Source organism: Cenococcum geophilum (genome assembly GCF_001692895.1).
Source record: "Cenococcum geophilum 1.58 unplaced genomic scaffold K441scaffold_20, whole genome shotgun sequence".
In the NCBI taxonomy this organism is placed as follows: domain Eukaryota; kingdom Fungi; phylum Ascomycota; class Dothideomycetes; order Gloniales; family Gloniaceae; genus Cenococcum; species Cenococcum geophilum.
Genome location: NW_027137578.1, coordinates 2,225,220 through 2,251,395, shown reverse-complemented (window position 1 = coordinate 2,251,395; position 26,176 = coordinate 2,225,220). Strand labels below are relative to the sequence as shown.

At 32.2% G+C, this 26,176-nt stretch overlaps 1 protein-coding gene across 1 annotated transcript; it reads left to right on the top strand.

The window, feature by feature from the left end:
* Positions 1-22,000: 22,000 nt before the first annotated feature.
* Positions 22,001-22,234, top strand: K441DRAFT_560060 (uncharacterized protein; the record flags this gene model as incomplete). Its single annotated transcript, XM_067643481.1, is given in 2 exon segments — positions 22,001-22,078; positions 22,097-22,234. Coding segments are annotated over 2 exon segments (216 nt in total), but the record flags the coding sequence as incomplete, so codon positions are not given.
* Between the last annotated feature and the right edge of the window lie 3,942 nt (positions 22,235-26,176).

Sequence of the window (26,176 nt, the reverse complement as noted above, 5' to 3'; positions counted from 1 at the left end):
ATTATTACTATAACCGTACCCTTTTAGCTAGAATATACCTAAAAGCATACACCTATATACGGAACTTCTTTAAAGAACCTAAGTTTTATAAAAAGAACCTTGCGGAATAGAACGCAATTACACTATAAGGCATTATCAACGCAAATACTAACAAGCCTATATACTAGTGTCTTTAGCTATTAATTAATAAGCTATATAAGCAGCAGCATAGAATTAACCCTAAATTTTAAATACCACTATTTCTTACTAATAAACTAGTTATGGCTTACTAGGGAGTTCTTACCTATAGAATTGCCGTCTTAAACCCTAGAAAAGACTTATCTTAGTTAATTAATAAATTATAGTCTTTAATTATTATATAGGAGAAGGAACACCCTAGCTAAGAAGTATATACTACCTTCTTTATAGATTGCCGCTACTATAACCAAAATCGCAACTAAAACAACTAAAATCTTAGCCGTAACTAAATATACGGATAATCTAATAGTAACTGCAGATCTAAGGGACGTTACTATATCTACTAGAAAGAGGATTGCCGTTTATAGAGATATATAGAGGAGGAACGTAATAAGGCTAAGGAGGAATATAAAAGCCGCTTTAGCAATTAAACTAAAAGACAGTTTAACAACCGCTTTAAAGAACGCTTTAAGTAGTATATTATTAACTGCGAAGGAGATAATAGTAAGGATTTAGAGGACTTTAATAAGATCTTTAAAACGTTTATTATAGACATTAGATCTAAACTTAGTTTAAAAGAGCTAAAGCAACCTCCTACTACCTACTTTATAACCTTTAGAGACCTTATACCTAATAAAGTAACCCTTATAAGCATAGAGCTGGCCAATAAAGCCTTTACCTACTTACTAATAGCGGTAGATATAATAGAAACCGCTATAACCGCTCTAAGCACTGATCCTTTCGTATACAGTGCTAACGCTAAATTATAATACACCTTAACCGTATTTATAGGCATTATAATAGATATAGAAGCTTTAAGAAAGTCTACGGCTAGTTATAAACAATTTTAGGCACTATAAACTACGGACTTATCTATAAAATTAGACACCTTAATAAAGGGCTAAGTTAATATACAGTTCGGAATAGGTACTGCTTTCTTAATTAGAACTATATATATTAATAGTCTAATAGGCGAGATACAGTTTTATATTATTTAAGCCGATATACTATTCCTACTCTGCCTAGCAGATATAGATAAGCTATAGGTATACTATAATAACCTTAAGAATGTCCTCGTCACCCATACTAAGGAAGTGCTAGTAGTATAACGGTTTAGCCACCCCTTCCTTATATGGAACACTTCTCTATAAACTTATCTTTTGGAATTTTTTAATTTAAACCCTTACTACCTAATAGACACGGAACTATAACAATTACACCATCGGTTTAGCCACCTATTAGTTAAAAGGCTATAAAAAGTACTAAACTAAGCTAGCCACGATACTAATAAGAAGACTCTTAAATATCTTACTAAGTACTATTACTATTGCCAAAAGTACGGGAAGTTACTAGGACGGTTCCGCTTTACCTTACGGGATAACATTAATTTTAACTACTATATTATCGTTAACATTATATACATTAGCGGAAGCCCGTTATTATATATAGTTAATAAGGGAACACGCTTTTAAGCTAGTAGGTAGTTATAGAATATAAGCGCTAAATATATATAGGATGTGTTACGGATATGCTAGATTAATATATATTTAGGACCACTAGATCTAGTTACACATAACATAGGTAAGAACTTTATTAGTAAGGAATTTAAATAGTACGTAAGTACTATAGGTATTAATATAAAAGGAATTCCAATTAAAGCCTATAACTCTATTAGTATAGTAGAACAATACCACGGACTGCTACAACGCGCATATTAAATAATTACCGTTAAGATCCCTAATATTAACAAAGATATAGCACTATAAATAGCGTTTAAGGCTATTAATAACACCACTAGCCCGGATAGATTAGTCCATACACTATTAGTATTTAGCGCATACCTTTAAATGGTTAAATTAGATACACTATTACCATTAGTAATATAGTGAGTAAACGCAATTAAGAAGGCTATGGCAGAAATTTAGAAACTATAAGCTAAACGTTAAATTATAGACGCCCTAAATATGCGCAACGGACCTAAAACTAACGTAGTATACGACCTACCACTAAACTCACCCGTTTTAGTATAGAGAGAAGGAAATATAGGCCAAGCTAGACACTGGGACGGACTATATAACCTACTTACGGTTAAAGGAGAAATATATATAGTTAAGTTATTAAATAAACCTATATCTTTCCAATCTATAGTTATTAAACTATACCTATAACTAGAACTAACCGAGGAGCCTCCTATCTATAACGCCGTAGAGCACGTAAAACCCACGCGAATTAACAAACCTGCGCCTCTATTTTAGGAAGCTGCCCCTTAACTAGCACTAAAATAAGGCCAAGGTTGCCCACGTAAGTACCCCCTGCTTATAGCTATAGCAGATATTACAACTTACTTACAAGATAATATTACTTAATTTAGCGCCTCCCGGCAAAAGGAACTTACCAGTCTACTTAAGAAAGGAGTATTTAAGATTATAAAGCTCGTAAATATACCCTAAGGTATATAACTCTTTAACTTACGCTTTATAGACAAAATTAAAAACCTAGGTACTAATAAGGCCTTTAAGAAGTCTCGACTAGTTATATAGGCGTATAATAACCAGGAGAAAGAGCTCGTATTAACTTAATTACTAACTATTTAGTAAGTTAGCTAGCAACTTATCCTATATATAGCCGCTATAGGGCTATACAGCCTCTACCTGCGGGATATATTATAAGCCTATATACAGTCCACTATAAACCTAAATTGTAAATTCTATATACGCCTACCTCGTAAACTATAAAACGAACTTGGAATTAGTAAGGATACGGTTTTAAAGGTACTAAAGCCTTTATACGGAGTACCAGAAGCTAGTAACTACTAGTTTAAGACCTACTATTTGTATTATATATAGCAGCTATATATAGACTAATCCATATACGACCCTTGCCTTCTCCAAAGCAATAAACCCTTTAGTATTATGGGCCTATAGACTAATAATACCCTATTCTTGGCAGATAAGACCTTTATAGAGGTAGAGCAGAACGAGCTATATAAGGCAAAGTTTATAGTTAAGGAGCGTAAGTAACTTACGGTTAATATACCCCTTAAATTTAATAGTGGCCTTATTTAACTTATTCTGGATAGAATTACCCTTATTTAAGAGTGGTAATGCAAAAACCTTAGCCCTAATTAGTACTAAACTAGCTACGAGTACTAGCTTAAAAGGAGCTACTTATACTTTAACACTAAAAGACTAGTATATCGCCCAACGTGCTAAAGGTGTATATATTGCGTCTATTTGTTAACTAGAGGCCTTATTTAATCTATCCTTTACTACCTAGGTAATTAACCCAGTTAAAGATAATATAAAGAGTCTTAATAAGTAATTAAGTTAGCAGATTAAGAACGTAAATAGAGGCTTAAAGTTTATTAAGCTAGATATTAATACCTTATAACTCCTAGTATTTATAGACGCTTCCTTCGCCAATAATAAGGACCTATTTTTGTAAATTAGCTATATACTTATACTAGCGGACGCCTTAAATAAGGCAAATATTATTTATTAGTTCTTAACTAAGTGCAAAAGAGTTACTAGGAGTATATTAGCCTTAGAATTATATAGTATAGCACATAGTTTTAATATAGGCGCTATAATTAAATCTATATTAGATAAGATCTTATAGGTTAACCTACTACTTATTCTCTATACTAATTTAAAGTTTTTATATAACTATCTTGTCTAACTAGGAACTACGTAAGAGAAACGCTTAATAATTAATATAATGTACCTCTACTAAGCTTATAAGCGGAGACAGATTACTAAAGTTAAGTAGATTAATGGAGACACTAACCCTATAGATGCTATAATAAAGGGTAAGCCTTATACGGCACTATTATAACTTATTAATATAAATTAAGTTAAATTATAGGCTATAGAGTAGGTTAAGCGAACGGGTTTAACTTTAGTTTAGTATTACTGAAGGTAGACGCGGGGGCTACTAAGGCGCTAGTGAAGTCAGGGCTAGTAATATAGCAGAATTTAGCAGAATCCGGCAACTTAGCAGAATTTAGCAGAATTTAATAACACGGCAGAATTCGGTAGAATTTGGCAACTCGGTAGAATTTAGCAGAATTTGGCAATATAGCAGAATTTGGCAGAATTTGGTAGCATGGCAGAAGTCGGCGGAATGTGGTATATAACGGGCCCTAGCGCCGTTATAGCTATTGCGTGTTATGGACGGAAGAGCTAGTTATTGCGTATATGCTACGAACAACGGGAATAGCACGATTTGGTTTCTTTTTAGAGTTGCTCTAGTGTTAGTATATATATTTATATCACGTGTATAGAGCACGTAATCTACGCGAGACGCGTATATATACTATCAACACTGCATTAGAAAACAAGCAATTATCCAACAACTAACACCGCATACGTATCGCAATACAGTGATATTTATGCATGTTAATTAAAGCATGTATACCGACATTTAATTATACGCGCCTATTTACCTTTCTTCGCGTTAAAAAGGTACTATTATTACTTTTCTCTTAAATTGCCCGTTACGCACACGGAATTTTACTGTAAAAATGCCTAGAACTATAGAACTCCGCTTAAAAGAAAAGCCGCCGCCTTTGCCTTTTATGCCTCTACCTCCTACTATTCGGTTAATAGCCCTCGCATACTAAGAAAAGGCGTAGATAATAAAGGCTATTCTTAAAGCTGCCTAAAGCCACCTAGTTAATTAGCGCGTAAATATTTATTATAGTTTTATATAGGTTATTTTAAACTAGGAGTATAATATTATCAAGGCTGCGAAAAATGCTATAATTAAGATTAAAAGGGATAGAGAGCTTAAAGGAAACTTAAAAAGTAAAGAGTGGGAAAATACCTTTATAGATATTAGGAAGCTTTCTAAGATTACTTATAAGATTAATAAGATTAAGATAGTACGGGATATAGTTAAAAAGGAGTAGGAGAGGAGCTTTTAGAAGGTCCCTATAAGCTCTTCTATATATATTACGCACTAAAAAGTATTTATATCCTTATTAATTAAGCTAAAAAGAGCGAGATCGCTAGAGAGGATGCGTTAAAGATAGTTAATAATATAATACTAAACCGCCTAAAACTCTTAAGGGCTAGGATCTTGAGGACTCTATACCTAATACCCTTAGATTTCCTTAATACTTATAAATTTAGACTAGAAGTTAATAAGGAGCTAGTTAAAAAATAGAGGCTTACCCGTTATTTAAGCTAAGGCTATAAGCTTTTAGTATTAGTCTTAACCGTTAAAGCTAAAGGAGAGGGATTTATACTAGAGCTAGTTACTCTAGGACCTTTATTAGTACCTTTTAAAGAGGTTAAAGGCTTAAACGTAAAGATGCTGTGCATTCTATTTTTGTTTAAAGGTAAGGTTCCTAAAGCTAATAGAGAGGACTTTAAATTTAATAAATCTACGTCTTTAGAAGATATCTTTATTGCTAGCTCCTTGCGGAAACATAAGGCCGGAAAAGCTTCTAAGAAATCTCCTAAAAAGAAGCTAAAAAGAGGACCTATGGAACCTTTAGCTTCTAGTAAAGCTAATAAACAAAAGGGAAAGATAGCTATAATTGCTAAAGCTAATAGAGAGGTAATTGTTAGGAAACTACGGCCGAATTAAAAAATAAAAAGCTTGTGCTATTCTAAAACACTAATTAAATTAATAAAGGCTTTTAATTTAAAGAAAGAATTAAAAGATGGTGTCTCTTCTATCTTATAATGGTTTATTATAGCCTAGTAAGGAAATAGGATAAAGGTCCGCGCGTTATACCGGATATATCTTTAAAAAATAGTAGGATTGCTAGGACTAGATACTAGTACTTTTTCTATAAATTTATATTTGCGAATTTACTTAGTCTTTAAGAACTATAATACTATTAATATTCTTTAGATAGCCAAAAGCTCTTATTTTTAGTTTAAAAGGGATAGTTGTCCCAAGTATGCGAATAATAGTCTTAGGATTTACGCTTATTTTACTATATAACTTAGTAATTATTAAGTGGCTTATATAAGGTTAAGGAAGCTTATATTAGGCTTAAAAGGGGAGATAAAATAGGACTTGCTTAGAATATACTAGGCCAATTTATTTAAATAGTAGAAAGATACTAGAATTCTAAATATTTTTAAAAAGGAGTTTAATATATACGCGTATTATTTGCGTAAGACCGCTAAAGAGGAAAATAGCGGTATCCTTTAGACTATATGCTATTTTCTACTATAGTAGGTAGTTTAGATGAATCTAGAGCACTACTAGCATATAGTAGCTTTACGCGCTAATAGCGCTACTCGTTTTATTATATATTTAAGCTATATACTCTAGTTCCTTAGTGGCCATCTCCCTAAAAAGCGGAACTTGGAAATTAACCTTCTGTAAGTATATAAAGAAGGGCTAGATTCTAGAGAAAGCTGGCTTTGTTCTTATATCTTCTTAATTAATAAGGGGAGTTAGTCTTATATAGAGTTCCTACCTAGTATATATTAGTATATACTAAAATAGGTAGGCTTACTTTAAGAACGTAGGGAACTTAATAGTAGAGGGCGTATTAAGAATATGGAAACTACCTGGACTAAAGCTAATGCTAAGAAGTTTAAGCTTAACTAGATGCCTATTGCGTTAAGGACTGGTAAAGTGCAGTTTATAAAAGCTACTGTTATATAGGGGGCCTCTTAAGTAATATTAAGTCGCTTAATTATTATACTAGACTTAATTATAATCCTACTAAATACTAAGAGATTAAAGATTCCTAAGCTTAAGAGCTAGTAGGCCGTTATATAGATAAATCTAAACGCTTTTCCCCTAGTTTTAACTCCTACTAGCGAACCTATTTCTGACGCTCCTCTATATAAGTTTTTGGCCTATATACAGCTATAGGCAAAGAGCGCTGTTTTAAATGCTTTAGTTAGGAGACTTTTATTGGACGACCCTTAAGTAAGAAGAGAGTAATAGTTAATTCTAGATCCTTTATTAAATAATAAATATAAAGTATTTTAGGAAAGATATAGAACGCATGTTGCTAAGGCTGTTTATAAAAGCTTTAGAAAGCTAAAGGAATTTAAGCAAGAGGTATTTAGGGTAAAGTCTTACTTTTTAGTAAAAGAATAAGGGTGTAAGCGTTCTGTAGATAACCTAGAATATCCTAAAGACTTAGTTTTAGATCTAGAATATAAATATAACCTAGCTAGTATAACTTTTAGCACTTTTTTACTAACTGATTATAGTTTCGAAGGCTATTTTAAAGGCAAGGCTAGGGCTATTACGCCTTAGGGCGCTAGTACTACTGCGCTAAACTTTAGTCCTAATATCTTTAATAATAAAGTAGCGCCTATAGAAATTAACTAGAAGCTAAAGGATATAAGTAAGCTTAAAGAAGATAGCTTGTAAAATGCTGCTTCTAAACATTCGCCGGCATTTATTAATACTTTAGAGAATACTAATAAGCTAGCAGTATTATAGCGCCTAACACCTTTATCAATTTTAAAAAAGGGTACTGCTTTAGAAGAATAGATAATTAATCCTAGTGTTCTCTAACCTTTTATATGGAAGATAATATAAGCGGAAATAAATACTATCTGTAAAAAGGTGTTTTTAAAACTCTAGGTTAGTGTTATTAATATATAGGATAATATAAATGTAGAGCTTAAGGCGGAAGGCGTAGATAATATAAAACAGAGGCGATAAATAAGGAAGGGGTGTAGGTAGCTTTAGAGGAGTTAAAGGTATACTAGGTGTTAGGTTTTTCTTTCTATTTTTAAGCGTTTTTTACCTACTAAATAGGGTCTATAAAGAAACGTTAGGGGATAATGTTTTAGGTAGAAGTAGTAAAATAGCAGTATAGAACGCTCCTTAGTTATTTTAGTTTATTTTTTATTATATATAGGGGGCTTAAGGTTATATATATTATAGAAGCAACCTAGGCTTTAACCTTATCCTAAAAAAATCCAACTTACCCTCTAGTTATTCTTCTACCTCTTTAGTGTGACTTATCTAGTTCTATTCCCCTTATAATGCTTAATTAAGTATTATCTTTAAGTGTTAGGCTTTGCCCTTCCACACTAGCTTTCTATTATTTACTACTATAATTAGATTAGTGTTTATATATTACTTTCCCTTTTAAAAAGTAGCTAGATTTAATTAACCTATAGCTTTACCTATAAGCTTATTAAAATATTAGATACTTAGTTTAACTTTAATAATATTCTTAATGAGATTTTTAAATCTACTCCTCTTTTTTAGCTTCCACTATAGCTTCTACCGCTTCCTCTACTACCTCTATAGCGGCCTCCGTAACAGCCTCTACAGCCTCTACAACTACTATCCTCTACGCCGGCGTTATCCGGCCGCTTATCTTGCCCCTTATACTCTTATTAAGTAGCCAGCTCTAAAGATATGTGGGATATTCCTTCTTAGATAAGAAGAATCTTAAATGCGGCGGGCCTGCCGGCGGGCCTAGGTATATTATATTATATTAACACTAGCGTTTTACTGTTAATTATGCTTCTAGAGCCACTGCTACTACTACCACTACTACTATTACTCCTCTCTCTGGCCCTGCGCTAACTCCTACTGCTACTACTATTGGCATCCCGTCCCCTACTAGCATTTACTCGACTTAATAAATGTTACTACTATTAATGCCACTGCCGGATAGTTTAGTTATTAGGGCTAGGCTTTATAGAATAGCCTAAAGTCTTACTATCATAAGGGGCTTATACCTGTATAATAAATAGTCTATATAGCGAGCTAGCCCTAGCGGCTTATACCTAGTATACTACGCGGGGATTAGTATATGGTATATTATTTAGCCTTTTATACTAATAGAAGTCTTAGGTACGCGTATAGTAAGTACCGCTTAGCTAACTAAGTATACGCTTTACCCATATAGGCTCCTAAGCCTTACTTAAGCCGTACTAGCCGTGGAAAAGGTAGGGTAGGTAGAGCAGTAGGTAGTAAGATAGGTAGGAAGAAGGGTAGAAGCGGTAGAAGGGTGGGAGCATTTAGTGTTATTACTGCTTCTATATAGATATCTTAAATTTAGAGCTATACTTACCTACTATATATTCTAACGTTTTTATATAATATAGTCAAAGGGGGAATAGAAGTATAACTTTGGAAAGCTTAAATGCAGGGCTTTACTCTACGCGCTTAAGAAGTTTTAAGTCTGGCTATATAAAGTATAATTTATAGTTAAAATAGATACTAATACCCTAGTATCCTAGCTTAATAGGTTAGTAATAGATCCACCTAGATTACTAATAACTTATTAGTTAGCGTGGATTTAGTTATAGGACTTTAATGTGTAATATATACCTAGAAAGAAGAATAGTGTAGTAGATAGCTTATCCTAGCGACTGTAACGGCGCTATCGCACGTTACCTGCCAAATTCTGCCAAATTCTGCCGACCTGCGATTGGCCCGCCTAAAGCTAGCGCCTTGGCGGCTTACCCTATATATTTATTACATTGGTCCTAGCAACCCCTTTTCCTTCTCTTTAGCTTAGTATCTTCGTAATACAGCATTCTATAAGCTTTGGTTTAGAAGCATTTATACAAGCCGTAATATTATACTAAGCTTACTCTATACTGCCTAGGAAGGCCTTAATAATATCCTACCCTAAAAGAAACTTTATCTATAATAACGTATCAACGCGCTATACTTAGACACTAAAAAACAACTCTATACCGCCTGGGAAGGCCTAGATAATATCCTACTTTATAAGCTAGATAGGACTAGACCTATACCCCTAGAATTAAAACTAAAGCATATAATACTGATAAAACCTAAGAAGCTAATAATGGCACCTAAAGCAAGCTTATTTAAGAGAGTTATCTTTACCTAAGAGGAACCCAAGACCTAATTAGGATTAGAAATTAAAGATAATAATAACATTATAGACGTACGCGAGTAGATTCGCGCCCTTACGGCCAGCTAGAAAGCCGATTATCTTAAAGTAAGAAATATATAAGAGACCNTATAAGAGATCCTANANAGCCTTANNGCCCTATAAAATAGCCNANCTTCCCNTTNNTAAAGCCCTAGCTAACCTATTTACTCTACTAAATATAATATACTAGGGAGTACGGATATAATAATAAAGTAATTAAAGTCCGTTAAGCTCCTTAACCCCTAACTACTATCTAATAGGATAAACCCTACCTTTAAAAATTGGAGGATTTAAGTATAAGGAAAGCTCCGCGTTAACTATAACTATTTCCTTTCTAAAGAAGCTAAAATACTCTACCTCTTTAGCCGAACCACTGGGGACGCCTAGCGGCACCTTTAAGCCAAGTTTAAGGATAATTCCCCTATCTAATTTATATCTATTAATAAAATAATATAGCACTTAGTAGTTATTTATGTTAACCTAAATAAAGTATAGGATGCCCGTTATAACTATAATTGCCTAATAATAAAACTAAACTAACCCTTTACTAAATTTTAGACTTAATTCCTATACCTTATAAAAGAAGGCTAGGTTCCCCTTAAGAACTACTAATTAGACCTATATAATAAGCTAATAATCCAGCTATAAGAAAAGATTGCTGTAACCTTAAATAACCTACCAACTAATAAAAGACTTGCAGCTTATTACCTATTATTAAACTTAAAACTAAAGCGGATTAACGCCTACCCTAATTAGCAGAAGCGACTCCGTAATAATTAGAACTCGCTAGCTATACCTATAGGTACTAGAGTAGGAAGATAAGTTATAACTACTCTTATACTAAAAGTAGTTATAACTACGCACTAGTAAGCCTTGCCCAACTAGTTACGTACTACGCTATTAACTAGTATTCGCCGCAATACTCTAATTAACCCTACCTCGGCTATATACTATAACTATAATAAGTAGGGTTACTTTACCTTATTCTACCTGCGGCTAAAGAATATAGGTAATATTAAGGAAATAGAGGAAGGAGAAACGTCTAATAAGTTAGGAAAAGAAGAACCCTAGGGAAAAACTCCCCCCTAGGATACCCTATTAATCTTAAAGAGATTAATCTTAGTTAGTTAATAGGTAGAAAGCATTTTACGGTTCTATATATAGTATCTTAAAATAAATATAAAGTTAATATAACCGCCCTTATTAACACTAGAGTAAATAGCTTTGCCTTTATAAATACTGCCTATATAAATAATATTACTAAGTTTCTAAATACAGAAGCTATTTAACTAGAGAAGCCTATTTAGGTAAAAGGCTATAATGGCTAAGCCGGTTAGCCCGTTACCTACGTCCTAAAGTTATATATTGCTTTTAATAAATAACGCTAATATAGTATCCCCTTTTATATCCTAGACCTAGGGTCCTATAATATAATCCTTAAACAAAAATAGATGTCCTATTTTAATATTTAGTTAAATATATAATAGGGATAGCTTATCTAGCCGGAGGATAGACTAAGGTTGCCCTCCTTTATTAGGGAGATTTAAACTAACCGTAAGATACTAGCTGTAAGGGCTAACCCTACCTACTAGTAGAATGTCCGGGCCTGTAACCTAGCCTTTACCTAAGAAGACGCCTGTTATAAAGCTAGAAAGAACTTTATATTAATAAAGATACTCTTCTAAAGCGCTATATTTAAAAAGGACTTTATATATAGAAGTAGGATAGATAGTAACGTAGATAACGTCTAAATTGTATAGATCTAACCGGTATAGAAAAGAACGTATTAGTAGGATATAAGGGATAACCTCTAAAAGATATAACAGGAGCTAAAAGGAGTAATAATAATGCTAGTACCCTAAAAGTCCCTAAAGTTATATATACCCCTATTATTAGGCAACCCCCTACTATAAATATTACCGTAATTAGCGCTATAGCGTTCCACTTTAATATATACTAGAAGGATAATAAGGTCTTTATAATAAGCCTATATAAGATTAACCGAATTATTAATAATAAAGAGGAAAGGCTAGCTAAGGAAACCGATAAGGAACTAGTTAAATACCTCCTTTTTACTATTTATATAGATTATAAGGATATATTCTTAAAAGCGGTATTAGATAAGTTACCCCCTTACTAGACGTATAATTATAAGATTTAATTAGAAGCTAATAACTTGCTAGGCTATAGCCCCCTCTACTATTAATTAATAGATAAGCTAAAAGTAATTAAGCAGTATTTAATTAATAACCTGGATAAAGGGTTTATAAAGCTAAGTTAAGCCCCTTTTACTTCCCCTATTTTATTTATAAAAAAGCCTAATAAAGGCCTTTATTTTTATATTAACTATTAAAAGCTAAATACTATTACTTAAAAGGACTAGTATCCTATTCCTTTGATTAATAAGACCCTTATACATCTAAGTTAGGTAAAGATCTTTACTAAACTTAATATCCGCTAAGCTTTTTACCAAATTAGGATAAACCCTATATCTAAAGATTTAACAACGTTCTGTACCTATTATAGTTCCTATAAATATAAAGTTCTTCCCTTTAGACTAATAAACGGACCGGCTATGTACTAAAGGTATATAAATAATATTCTTTTTAATTACCTTAACGAATTCTGCACGGTATACCTAGATAATATTCTTATATACTTAGATAACGAACTTAAGTATTAAGTTTATATTAAGAAAATCCTAGAAAAACTATAAAACATAGGCTTATAAGTTAATATTAAGAAATATAAGTTTAGGGTAAAACGTATAAAATACCTTAGGTTTATTATAACTATAGAAGGAATTAAGGTTAACCCTAAAAAGGTAAAGGTAATCCGTAACTAAAAGCCCCCTTATATAGTAAAAGGAATCTAATCCTTCTTTAGCTTTTATCCCTTGCATTGATTGTGTACTTAGAGATGTGGCCCGTGCATACGATCAAAGAACATCAACTTCCTCACGTAGATAACTTCATCAATTAATTACACCACCACAATAGTTCGTAACTACATTTCTAATGATATGGATCTTGTACAACCTACTCAGTATCCTCTTTCCAAAAGTCGGTTCGCGAAAAAGCCACCGCCAGCCCCCCGGACCACTACCTTCCCTCAAGCCTCTCCCCATCTACAAGGCCTTGGTTTTCTGGCAGAACGATCGACCGCCTGCGCATGCAGCTTCCTAATTGGTGCGCACGGAGCACAGCTCTGAGGACGCATTTATCAATGCAAGGGATAACTTTTACCACTAGTTTATCTATAACTACGGAATTATAGTAAAACCTCTTATATAACTAACTAGGAAGGATATACCTTTTATCTTTAATAATAGCTATATAGAAGCCTTTAAAGAGATAAAGGATCGGCTTATCTCTTCTTTAATCCTTTATTATCATAACCTAGACCTTAAATTAATGCTAGAAACGGATGCCTCTAATAGGGTTATAGCAGGAATCCTATTATAATTACATCTAGACGGCAAATAGTACCCTATTACTTTCTTCTTAAAGATAATAGACCTAGCTAAGTGTAACTATAAAGTATATAATAAAGAAATACTAGCTATTATTTAATTACTCTTCTAATAGCGCGTAAAGCTTAAAGGTATAAACTCCTAGATTAAGATATATATAGATTATAAAGCCTTAAAGTACTTTATAACTATAAAGTAGCTTACTAAATAATAAGCCTAGTAGGCTAAAATACTCTCCTAATTCTTCTTTACGATTATATATTATTTTAGCAAGTAAAACTTTAAGGCTAATACTTTAACCTAAAAAGAATAAGATATAGAACCTTAGGATAAGCTAAAGACCTAATATTAGACACGCGCCCTTTTTTATCTAGAATAGCTTAACCCGCGGATCCTTAAGGAGCTAAACTCCTAGTAAACCGAGCTAGTACTAATAGAGGAGTCCTTAGATAAGCTAATAGGGCTAATTAACTACCTCCTAACCGTAAACCGTACGGCTAACGCCTTAAGGGCCCTCTATAAATAAGCTATAAAAGGAAACCCCAATTTTAAGACGGAGAAAGGATTACTCCTATACTAGGAGCGGCTTATAGTCCCTAATGTTAATAATCTACGGACTAAACTAATCCGCGAAGCTTATTACTAAGTCTTTATAGTATACCCTAGCAAGAATAAGACCTATAAAATTATTAACTACCGCTACTATTAGCTAAGAATAGTTATAGATATTAATTAATATATATAGAACTATAAAGACTGCTAGAGAGCTATAATCCCACGGGGTAAGACCCTAGGACTACTTAAGCTACTCCCGATACTAAAGCGCCTTTAGTAATATATCTTTATAGGCTTTTATAAACTACTTAGGGACCGTAATGGATATAATATAGTTATAGTTATAGTTAACCGCTTTAGTAAACGCCCGTTTTTAATCCCCTATTATAAGAATATTGATGCTAAAGAGGTAGCCTAGCTATATATCTATTACGTCTACCAAATCTATAGACTACTAGATACTATTATATCTAATTATAGGCTATATTTTATATCAGCCTTTTAGAATAAGTTTACCTAAATCATAGGCATTAAGCTAAAGCTTTTTACGGCTTATTACCCCTAGATAGACGGTTAGACGGAGATTATAAATTAATACCTAAACTAGAGGCTTAGGCCCTTTATTAACTATTTCTAGGACAACTAGTCTAAACTATTACCCTTAATAAACTACGCGCAAGCAACCCTACCCTATAACTTTATAGGGTTTGCCCCAATTTAGTTAGAAATAAGATACTTACCCTATATAAGCTTTAACTAGAAAAGGCTAAAAGAACCCTAGACTATATAAGAGAAGCTATCCTATATTAAGGCCTAATAGTACGCTAAATAATTAGAGGAAGTTTAGACGGTAGCCCGCAAGAACCTAGAAAAAGCTTAAAGGTTAATAAAACAGTAGGCGAATAAATACTATTAAGAGCCCGACTTTGCCCCTAGTGATATAGTCTAGGTTATAATAAGGAATTAGAAGACTAAACGACCTAGCTATAAGCTAGACTACTAGATAGTAGGACCGTATAAGGGTTTTAAAAAGATAGGCAACTTATATAAGATAAAGCTCCTAGATTTAATTAGGGTTTACCCTATCTTTTTGCTAGATAAGTTATAGAAAGCTGTAAATAACCTATTACCTAGACAAAAGAACGAGCCTCCCCTACTAGTTTAAGTAAACGGTGACAACAAATAGAAGGTTAATAAAATACTGGCCTATAAGATAGTATGGGGAACGCTAAAATACTATATCTAATAAAAGGGCTATAATCCTAACCTAACCTAGTACCCTACGTGGAACTTTATAAGCTGCCCCTAAAAGCTTAAAGAGTTTTATAACTAATACCCTAATATACCTAAACCCCTAAAGTACCTAGACGAATAGATAGAATGCTAGTATAATAAAGATAATAAGTTACCGGAAGAATATAGGGACAAAAACGCCCTAAAGCCCTAATATAGCTATCTGCTAAATTCTACTATATTCTACCGTTTTCTGCTAATAGCGTAAAATTTTAGATATCTAGGAACTTTAACCGTCGATTAAAGTTGTTTAATTAGTTAGATCTATACCAAGACTTTTAGTAGCTACTTTTTCTGGCCTAGTGCTTCCACTTAGCCTATAATTGCCTTTTGTACTTAGTCTGGACGTACTTATATCCCCTTTATCTCCTTATCTTATTTTATAATCCTATGTTTATAAGCCTAGTACTACCCTATTTCTAACTAAGCCTAAGGGCAGGCTTTCTTTTAAAGAGAGGGGTAATGTAACGGCGCTATTGTATATTACCTGCCAAATTTTACTATATTCTGCCGACCTATAATTGGCCCGCCCAAAGCTAACGCCTTAGCGGCTTACCCTATATATTTGTTACATCGGTCCTAGCGACCCCTTTCCTTCTCTTTAGCTTAGTATCTTCGTAATACAGCATTCTATAAGCTTCGGTTCAGAAGTATTTATATAAGCCGTAACAGCGACCCGCGTAAGAGGGAGAGCTAAAAGATAAGCCTAAGGAGGACCTAGAAGACTTTATAGATTTAGAACTTAGGCGTATCGTATATATAATAAACTAGACAGTGCTACAAAATAAAGATTTAAATATTAGCCTACTTAATAATATATACTTTAAAGAATACTAAAAGATTATATAATAGCTATTAACGCTTTAAAGACCTTAAAAAAATATATAAAAGAGTTTAAAAGCTTTAAATATAAGGTAGTTAAATTTAAGATTAAGGAGCAACTCCTGCTTAGAAGAATGTACTATTATAAAGAGTAGTAAATAGTAAGGAATATTAGAAGGAAGAAGTGTAATAAATATATAATGAGAATAGATACTAAGGGAAGGAAGGAACGTATATAAAGGTATTACTATAATATTAGTGGCCCGGACTTTATAAAATAGTTAAGAAATATATAAAAGAATGTCCTAAGTGCTAGAAGAATTTACCTAAGTAAAAAGAGGAAGCCTTATATCTAGCTTAGACGGCTACCCTTTAGGAATAGGCCTTAATAGATATTGTCTATACGCTAACGGCTAAATTGGGAAAGTAGTATCTAGTAATAGCTAAAGAGTACCTTTTAGGCTAGCTAGAGGTAAGAGCTCTAATAAATGCAACATTTAAAGCAGTAGTAAAATTTCTATAGGAAGAGGTTATTTAAGATAGGGAGTATTTAGATAACTCTCTGTTGACAAAGGACTAGAGAATAAGAATGTGGTTACTATTCTTATAGAAATATATAGGATTTATTAAGTAGTTATATTAGCCTACTATTTATAAAAATAAGGCCTAGTTAAGAGAGGATATTAGCCTTTAGTAGTAGCGTTAGTAAAGTATAGAGGCGACTAGGTATAGAATCTAATAAAAATACTTTAGGCTAACTAAATAACGGGAATAATACTAGCTTAAATGCTCTGTAGATAAGAATATATACCCCTAATTAAGCTCTGCCTTCCTATATAGTAGACACTCCTATAGAATAAGGTAAAGATAATAGAAGAGTTAATTATTCTAAAAATAAAATAGTTTAAGTAATAAGAGATAAATAATAAAGAAGCTTAGGAGAGGGTATACCGCTATTATTTAGCTAATAAAGAATACCTATAAGGGCAAGCTTAAGTCTAGGGGGCTTATACTAGTATAGGATATAAAGAAGGCAAAAGATATATTATAGTGGTAAAAGCTATAGCTAAAATAGTAGGGTCCCTTCCGGATTAAAATGGTATTAAAAAAAGAGTTTTATAAACTTAATGGTACTAAAATAAGAGGCAATCTGTATGGGAATAGGTTAAAATAGTTTCTTATATAAGATCTTAAAGAAGTTAGACTAGAAGGCCGTATAAATAAAAGCAACGTAATATAGAAGAGGTCCCTATAGGAGAGGAGGCACCTAAGGAGGAGGCCGTAGCGTAGGTAGAGAAAAGGTAATCTTTGGGAAGAATTAGCCGAGTTCTTATCCATAAAAGTCCTCCTACCCTTTTATTTAAGCAACTTAATCGCTACTACTTATTAAAAGAGTTCCTTTAAGCTTCCTAAAAGATAAATAGCTAGTTTCCTGCTATACCAGTATAACGCCGTACTGCTTTATTAGTATAAGGATTGTATAAGCTAAGCTTAATTAAACCCTTTTAAGGAAAGAAAATAGAAGGAAAGAAGTAAGAGAGGAAGCCTTTATAAACGGTAATTAACCGAGATTACGTTATAGTTACAGTTAATTCTACTTATCCTTTATATACGTTCCTCCCTTTTAATTACATTATAATCTTATTACATCTTAAGGATTATAGCTCTATTAAAAGACGGTCTTTTATAAAGATCCTTCTATAGGTAAGCCGTTACTTAGGACACCTATTACTATAAGTAGTAACTCTTTCTCTTTTTTCTCTTTATCTCTATAACGAATGCGTAAAGTAATTATAAGTAAGGCTTATCTAAGGAATACTCGGCACTATAATAGCTAGTACTTTTAGAGACTAAAAGTCTTTTACCGCACTCTTACCTTACCTTACTGCTATAAGTAATTAGGAAAAGAGTTTACTTTTTTAAAGCTAGTTCTAAATCCTTAGTCTTAACAACTACTCTTATAGAGAATAACTTTATGCATAGTTTTCTTCCTTTTATCCTTATTACTAGTAACTATCTCTTATAAGTATTTTACATTTTCACGCTCTATAATTTTTAATTTAGCATTTTATTTCCTTTTAAGTTAAGAGAAGAGCTACTTACTTTAAGAAACCTTAGTTAAGCATATTGGAGGTTAAAGTTAATTTTTAGTACTGTTACGGAACCCCACCGCAGGGGCCTCCATAGGAGAGCCCTGTGCTCTCGCGTACAACTCGCGTACAGCTTATGTCAGCTACGCGTAGGTAACGTATTCTATCAGTAAGCTATGCACTAAAAATTACACTAAAAACCAGAAAATTCGAACCTTAATATTTTAATAACGACTAGGTAATAAATTCCAAAAATTTAATATATTATATGCAGTACCTAAATCTAAAGGCTATTAAAAATTTAAATGTTAAAAGCTTATAGTTTTTAAAATAGTAGTTTTTTGGCCCCAAATTTATAAAATTTTACCTTTTTCCTTAATATTTTAAAAATTTTAAAAGTTTCGCTCTTAGAAATCTAATAGCCTCTATTTCTAAGTGCTGTCTATTACCTATTAAGTTTTTAGAATTTATTACCTAGTCATTATTAAGATATTAAGGTTTAAATTTTCCGGTTTTTGGTGTGATTTTTGGTGCGCAGCTTACTAATGTGCGTAGCTTACTAATAGAATACGTTATATCACCTCCTTACGCCCTCGACCCTTACGATCGATCGCGCAACGTCTTATAGACTCCTCGAATACACACGCTCTGTAGCTACTACCCCTATCCCATAACATTACGTTGCGCCTTTTTACTACTAACGCTTAGCCTATAACTAATTCTATATCTTTATAATATTGTAGGCGCTACTAAAAGCAGCGTATTTATAAATTACCTTACTTTATACTTTTAAGGAACCTATAATAGTAAGATAATATTCCTTACTAGCTACTATATTAAACCTAAAGAATAATCTAATACCTATACTTAACCTACAATGCTAATTAATCCTAGAAGAATCCAATTTATTAGCCCTAGCCTTAACTCTTAAGAAGAGGGACACTAATAATATCTTATTTTTTATTAACTATATAACTACGGATAAGTAAATAGAAGGGCTATTACCTATTAAAATAAAAATATAAGACACTAAGATATTTATAAAAATAGTAGTATAAGAACCTAATAAATACTACCGCCTTCTATAAAACTATTAACTAAAGCTTATATAAGCTAAAATGCGTACTACCTAAGATTACAATATTATCTAAGACCTATAAGCTTATAAGGCGCTCGCTAATAATATATATTAAGAAACTAAAGATAACCTCCGTATATCTAAACGCGACGTCTAATAGTTAAAGAAGGCTAAGATTATACTAATTACTACAGTTACTAAAAAAGAAGGCATAATTAAATATCTATAATCTTAGCTTAATAAGCACATTTATAATAACGCTAGATACCTCTTTACTATATATAACGCCACTTAAGTCTCTATACCCCTAGCAACTTCACCTACTTAATACTTAATAGAGGGTTAGCGCTAAGCAGCTTTACCTAATAGGAACCCCTACTAAAGCAGCGATAATAAAAGCTATAATAATTACACCTAAGCTGCCATTATAGGGTCTAATATACGCTACCTTAATCCCCTAGTTTTTTAGGGAGACCGTAAGAAATATAGCTACTAGAAGATATAAATCCGCGAAAAACTAACTTAGAGTACCTACTTTTTTCCTATAGAAGATACTAAGATTAGCTATATTATTAGGCGAATAAAGGGTATACTATTTAATAGACTCTTCGCCTAATAGGAGACTAGTAGCCCCTAAAAGTAGTAGTTCTACTAAGAAGTCTTAGACGATTTTAACCTAATATACTATAACTATAACCTACTAGCTACTAACCGAGCTAAACTACATACCCTAAAAATAAGCTCTATTAAATTATTTAATAAGTTTTATATTAAATTCTAGAAATATACTAGAGCCCTCGCCTAAGATAATACTAAAGACTAAAAAGATCTCCTTAAAAAAGTTACTTATTGCCTTAGTTACGCAGCCGCTAGCTATAACTATAATAATATTTATAATATAGTAGCAGCCTTATAGAAGATTAAACGACAACTAAATTAGATTACTACTGCTAACCCTTACCTAAAGACCTCCCTATAAAAGCCCTCTAGACTTACTAAACCTATATATACTAAGCTCCTAACGCCTACTATCTTAAATACTACTAGAGCTAATATTAACCTCTCTATACTAACCTTTCCGTAAAAACTCCTAAATAGAAAGTATAAGCCACTTTAGAAACTAGGACGCTGCTATAAATACTATTAAGAAGGCTGCTATTATAATAACCTAAACTACCTAATAACTGGGTTTAGTAGCTACCGCCTAATACTTAACCTAATACCCTAAATACTAAATACGTTGCTATATACTATTACTGTATAAGACAAAGATATAGTAATAGTGGTAGAGTTAGATATAAAAGCGGAAAACGCTAAGTTCTAGCTTTAAGTTGTAGGTTAAAACGCCCTAATGATAGAGGGATCTATATATTGACTTACTTAATAGATAACTTAGTAAAAATAAATAGATAGAAATGGATAGTTTTACCTATAATAGGAACTACTACTAAAAAATAATATAAAAGCCGTTTTATAACTAATTGCAAAGCTATTAATAAATTTATAGATACCTAATTTATATGTACTTACAATCTATCTGCCTTACCCCTTACTAAAGCCTACACCCTATAACTTACTAATGGTAATTATACTATATAGAAGATTACCTATATAGTATAACTCTACTTAGATATAAATAGGCACTAGAAAGAACTCTAGGCCTATATTATACCACTTACTAACTACCCTATTATCCTTAAAATAAACTAGCTTAAATAATATAACCCTGCCATTAACTAGAAAAAAAAGTAACCTTTAACTCTAAATACTATAGAGAGACTTGCCTAGAACATAACCTAGCCGCCTCTATTTACTCCCTAGGGTATTAACCTAAGGAACCCCTTATTACTCTACCTATAACTAACTACTACTATATAAGTACCCCAGCCTTTTACTATATAGCATATAAAAAAGGCTAGACCATTACTATAGCTTCCTAATTATAATTATATAAGCTTAATAAAGAATAGGACTACGTCCTCTATAGTAATAGGATAGATATAATTAACCTTTTAAAAGACGGCGCCCCTATAGAACTCTACGGACTTTTACCTTTAGACTTTAAAAAGTTTATAAAGCTTAAAAAAGGACTTACTAACAAAGAACTCTGTAAGCTCCTCCCTAAGAGGTATTATAACTTTACTAATATATACTTATAAAAGGGCGTAGATATACTCCCCCTATATTAACCTAATAACTATACTATTAATATTAAATAAGGAAAAATGCTACCTTATAAGAGACCCTACCTAATATTAAAAGATAAACTCTTAGTTATAAAAAAGTATATTAATAAGCACCTTAATGAAGGATTTATTCGTCCTAGTATATAACTAGCAGCTACCCCTATCCTTCTTACTAGGAAGCTAAAAGGAGGTATTTAATTCTATATTAACTATAGAGGACTTAATACTATTATAATTAAAAACTAATACCTAGTACCGCTTATACGTAAGACCCTTAAGCGGCTTAGTTAAGCTAAAATCTATACTAAGCTTAATATTATCGCCGCCTTTAACTATCTCTAAATACGGGAAAGTAATAAATAAAAAACCGTATTTATATCGCGCTTTAGCTAATTTAAATATACTATTATGCCCTTTAGCGTATATAATAGCCTAGGTACCTTTTAAAGCTATATTAATAACGTCTTATAGAACTACTTTAATAACTTCTACTCTGCGTACCTAGGCGATATACTTATTTATAGTAATAACCCTTTTAAGTATACCAAACACGTTTAAAAGGTCCTATAGCGCCTTAGGGACGTAGGACTTTATATTAATTTAAAGAAGTACAAATTCTTAGTTATAAAAGTAAAATACCTTAAACTAATTATTATTACTAAGAGTGTCCGTATAGACCCTAAGAAGATATATATAATTACTAAATAGTAAGCCCCTAACTATATTAAGGACGTATAAGCCTTTTTTAGTTGTTTTTAACTTCTATTAAAAATTTATATACAACTTCTTAGGCATAGTAGCATTACTTATAGCAATAATATAAATAAAGGGCCTTTTTATAAAAGGAAGAAAAATATACCTACGCTTTACCTAGACGCCTAAATACAAGAAGGCGTTTTAAGACCTTAAAAACACCTTTACTAAAGTATCTATCCTAGCTTACTTTATACTAGGATAATAACTTTATCTTAAAACTAACTCCTTAGACTATGTTAACGTAGGTATTATCTTCTAAATAGGTAATAACGGTCTCCTTTACCTAGTTATATTCTACTTATCTAAGCTTATACTATAAAAGTATAACTATAAGATCTATAATAAAGAACTCCTTATAATTATATAAGCGTTTAAAGAATTTTAACTAGAACTCTCTTTATTAGAGCCTAACTAGCCAACTAAAGTTCTTATAGACTATTATAACCTTAAGTACTTTATAACTATAAAGCAGCTAAACTAATGCTAAGTACGTTAAAATAAGTTCCTCTTTAGTTTTAACTTTAAAATTATATATAGATTAGAAGTATAAGGCACTAAACCTAATAGCTTAATACGCCGCTTATAAGACCTTCTTTAGTCTAAAAATAACCCTTATAATTAGTTCTAATAACAAACGATCCTAAAAGCACGAAATTTAGCCTTAGGTATACTACCTATAATAAAGTTAATTATACCTTAGCTTTATACTATAGAATTAAAGTTACCTCCTAAAATTAATAAGCTTATTACTACGGTATATAATACCTCTATTAACCTATTACTATATTAACTTATTACCGCAAAGACCGCTAGCGCCTATACGCTACCTACTAACCTCTAAAGCTTAGGCTAGATTAATATAATAGCCTTAGAAGTAAAAGAGAATAGGCTCTATTATAAAGGCCGCCTATTTATCCCTAACTTAGAAAATCTATAATGGCAACTAATCTAAATAGCCTATAACTTCCGATTAAGCGACCACCTAGGTAAAAGAGGAACCTATAAGCTTCTTAGCCGATACTACTTCTAGCCAAAAATAATAGACTTAGTTAAACGCTTTATAGGCGCCTACTATAGTTATAAGCGCGCTAAGGCCTTTAATATAAAGTACTAAGGACTACTGCACCCTCTACTAGTATCTATATAATAATAGGCAGATATTACTATAGATTTTATTATTAACCTACTACCCTATAAATAATACGGCCGTATTTATAAGAATATCCTTATAATAATATACCAACTTATAAAAGAGCGCCACTACGTCCTAACTAAAGGCATAGCCATTAGCAACGTTTCTAACGCCTTTTTTTTATAAAGTTTACTAACTATATAGGTTACCTAACTTAATTACATCTAACTAAGGTATATAATTTAACTCTAATATATAGAGATAAATCTACTAATGCCTTAGTATCTCCGTTAAGATATCTATATCCTTCTACTATAAAACTGCTAAGTAACTAGAAAACGCTAATGCTAGTATAAAAGCGTACCTATAATAGGTAATCTCCTATAGTTAAGATAACTGGATAGATTACCTCCTAATAGGTAAATTTATAGCGAATAACTATATCTTAACCACTATAGGACTTACTCTATTTTTTTTATAAATAAGGGTTATTACCCCTAATCTAGTATAGAGCCACTAGAACCTATTAATAAGAAACTGCTATATAGAAAACGCCTTAAGATACTACTTACTAACCAGTATGCAGATTATATAAAAAATCTACTTGACTACTGCAAGGGAGAAATGGCCTAGGCTTAAGTAAAGTAGGCCTACTTTACTAACTGTTATAGAACGCTACTACCGGAGATGCGTATTAGTAACTAGGTATAGCTAAATATATATAATATCTCTACGTAGAGGCCTATAAAGTCACTTAATTATAAAAACCTTAGCCCCTATTTAATTAAACAAGTTATTAATAGGGGAGCCGTATATAAGCTAAAACTTCTACCTACCCTAACCACCTATAGGATATAGCCTGTATTTTACCTATAGCTACTACACCTCTATTAGCCTAATCCCTTACTAGGGCAGATATAGCTTAAACCCCTACTAGTATTAATCCGAGATAAGAACAAAGATAAAAACTATAAGGAGTGGACTATTAAACGAATTATTAACTCTAAATACTTTAGTAAAGGTAGAGGACGACGGCTTTACTATAGAGCTATATATACAGGATTTAACATAAATTAGCTAGAATAGTAACTATAGGAAGACTTTAAAAATGCAAAGGGTTTAATTAGCAACTTTTACTACGCGAACCTATAGAAACTAGGCCTAAATAGAGATTTTATACCTAATTCTCTATAGGAGCCCTTATAGAGTTAAACCGTTATATATTACTACGTAAGGGCAAATTGTCATTAAATTGCCGTTAGATTGTAGTAGAGTGCGATTACGTGACCGGAATATTATTAAGATATTTAGGAACTTTAACCAGCGGTTAAAGTTATCTAATTGGTTAGATTTTTAGATGCTAAGCCTTATTATATAACGTTATTTTAAGCCTTTAGTAATACCCCCCTTTTTCTTCTTTTCTATACCTTAAGTGTCCCTTCTATATATATATAGTAACCACAGCGTCGCCGGAGCTCCGGCTAAATAGGAGGGGGGGTAGTATTATAGAACCCTATCGTAGGGGCCTCTATAGGAGAGCCCCGTGCTTTTACGTGCACCTTGCGTATAGCTTATATTAGCTACGCGTAGGTCTATTACCTGCTTAAGCCCTCGACCCTTATAATCGATTATATAACGTTTTATAAACTCCTTAAATACATACACTCTGTAGCTACTACCCCTGTCCCGTAATAAGTACTAACTAATATTATTATTATAGAAAAGTTTTAGTAAGGAAAATCTAACTAATTAGACAACTTTAACTACTAGTTAAAGTTCCTTAACATGTTAACAATTTACGTAATAGTCCTTTTTAATTTACCTTTTTCTGGAAAATACTATAAGGCCTCTATTTTAATTTCTTATTATTTTATCTTATTTAGTTATACGCGCCTATTTACTTTTCTCTTACGTTAAGAAGACACTGTTATAACTCTTATCTTAAAATACTACCTATACGCCTGTTATATATACGATATATTATTATAAAAATGTCTAGAACTATAGAACTCCGCTTAAAAGGAAAGCCGCTACCTCTACCTTCTATACCTCTGCCTCCTACTATTTAGTTAATAGCCCTTATATACTAAGGAAAGGCGCAAATAATAGAGGTTATTCTTAGGGCCGCCCAAAGCCACCTAGTTAATTAACGCGTGAATATCTATTATAGTTTAATATAGGCTATTATAAACTAGTAGTATAATGTGGTTAAGGCTACAAAAAATACAATAGTTAAAATTAAGAAGGATAATAAGCTTAAGAGAAATTTAGGAAATAAATATTAGGAAAATGCCTTTGCGGATATTAGAAAGCTCTCTAAGATTACCTATAAAATTAATAAGATTAAGGCAGTGCGAAATATAATTAAGAAGGAGTAAAGAGAGGAACTTTTAGAAGGTCCCTATAAGCTCTTTTATACGTATTACACACTAAAAAGCATCCGTATCTTTATTAATTAGGTAAAAAGAAGTTAAATCTCTAAGGATACGTTAAAAATAATTAATAATGCAATGCTAAGCCGCCTAAAACTCTTAACGGTTAGGATTTTAAGGACCCTATGCCTAATACCCTTAGACTTTCTTACTGCCTATAAATTTGGATTAGTAGTTAATAAGGAATTAATTAAGAAATAAAAGCTTGCTTATTATCTAAGCTAAAGCTCTAAGCTTTTAGTACTAGCCTTAACTATTAAAACTAAAGAGGAATCTATACTAGAGCTAGTTGCTCTAGTACCTCTACTATTACCTTTTAAGCAGGTTAAA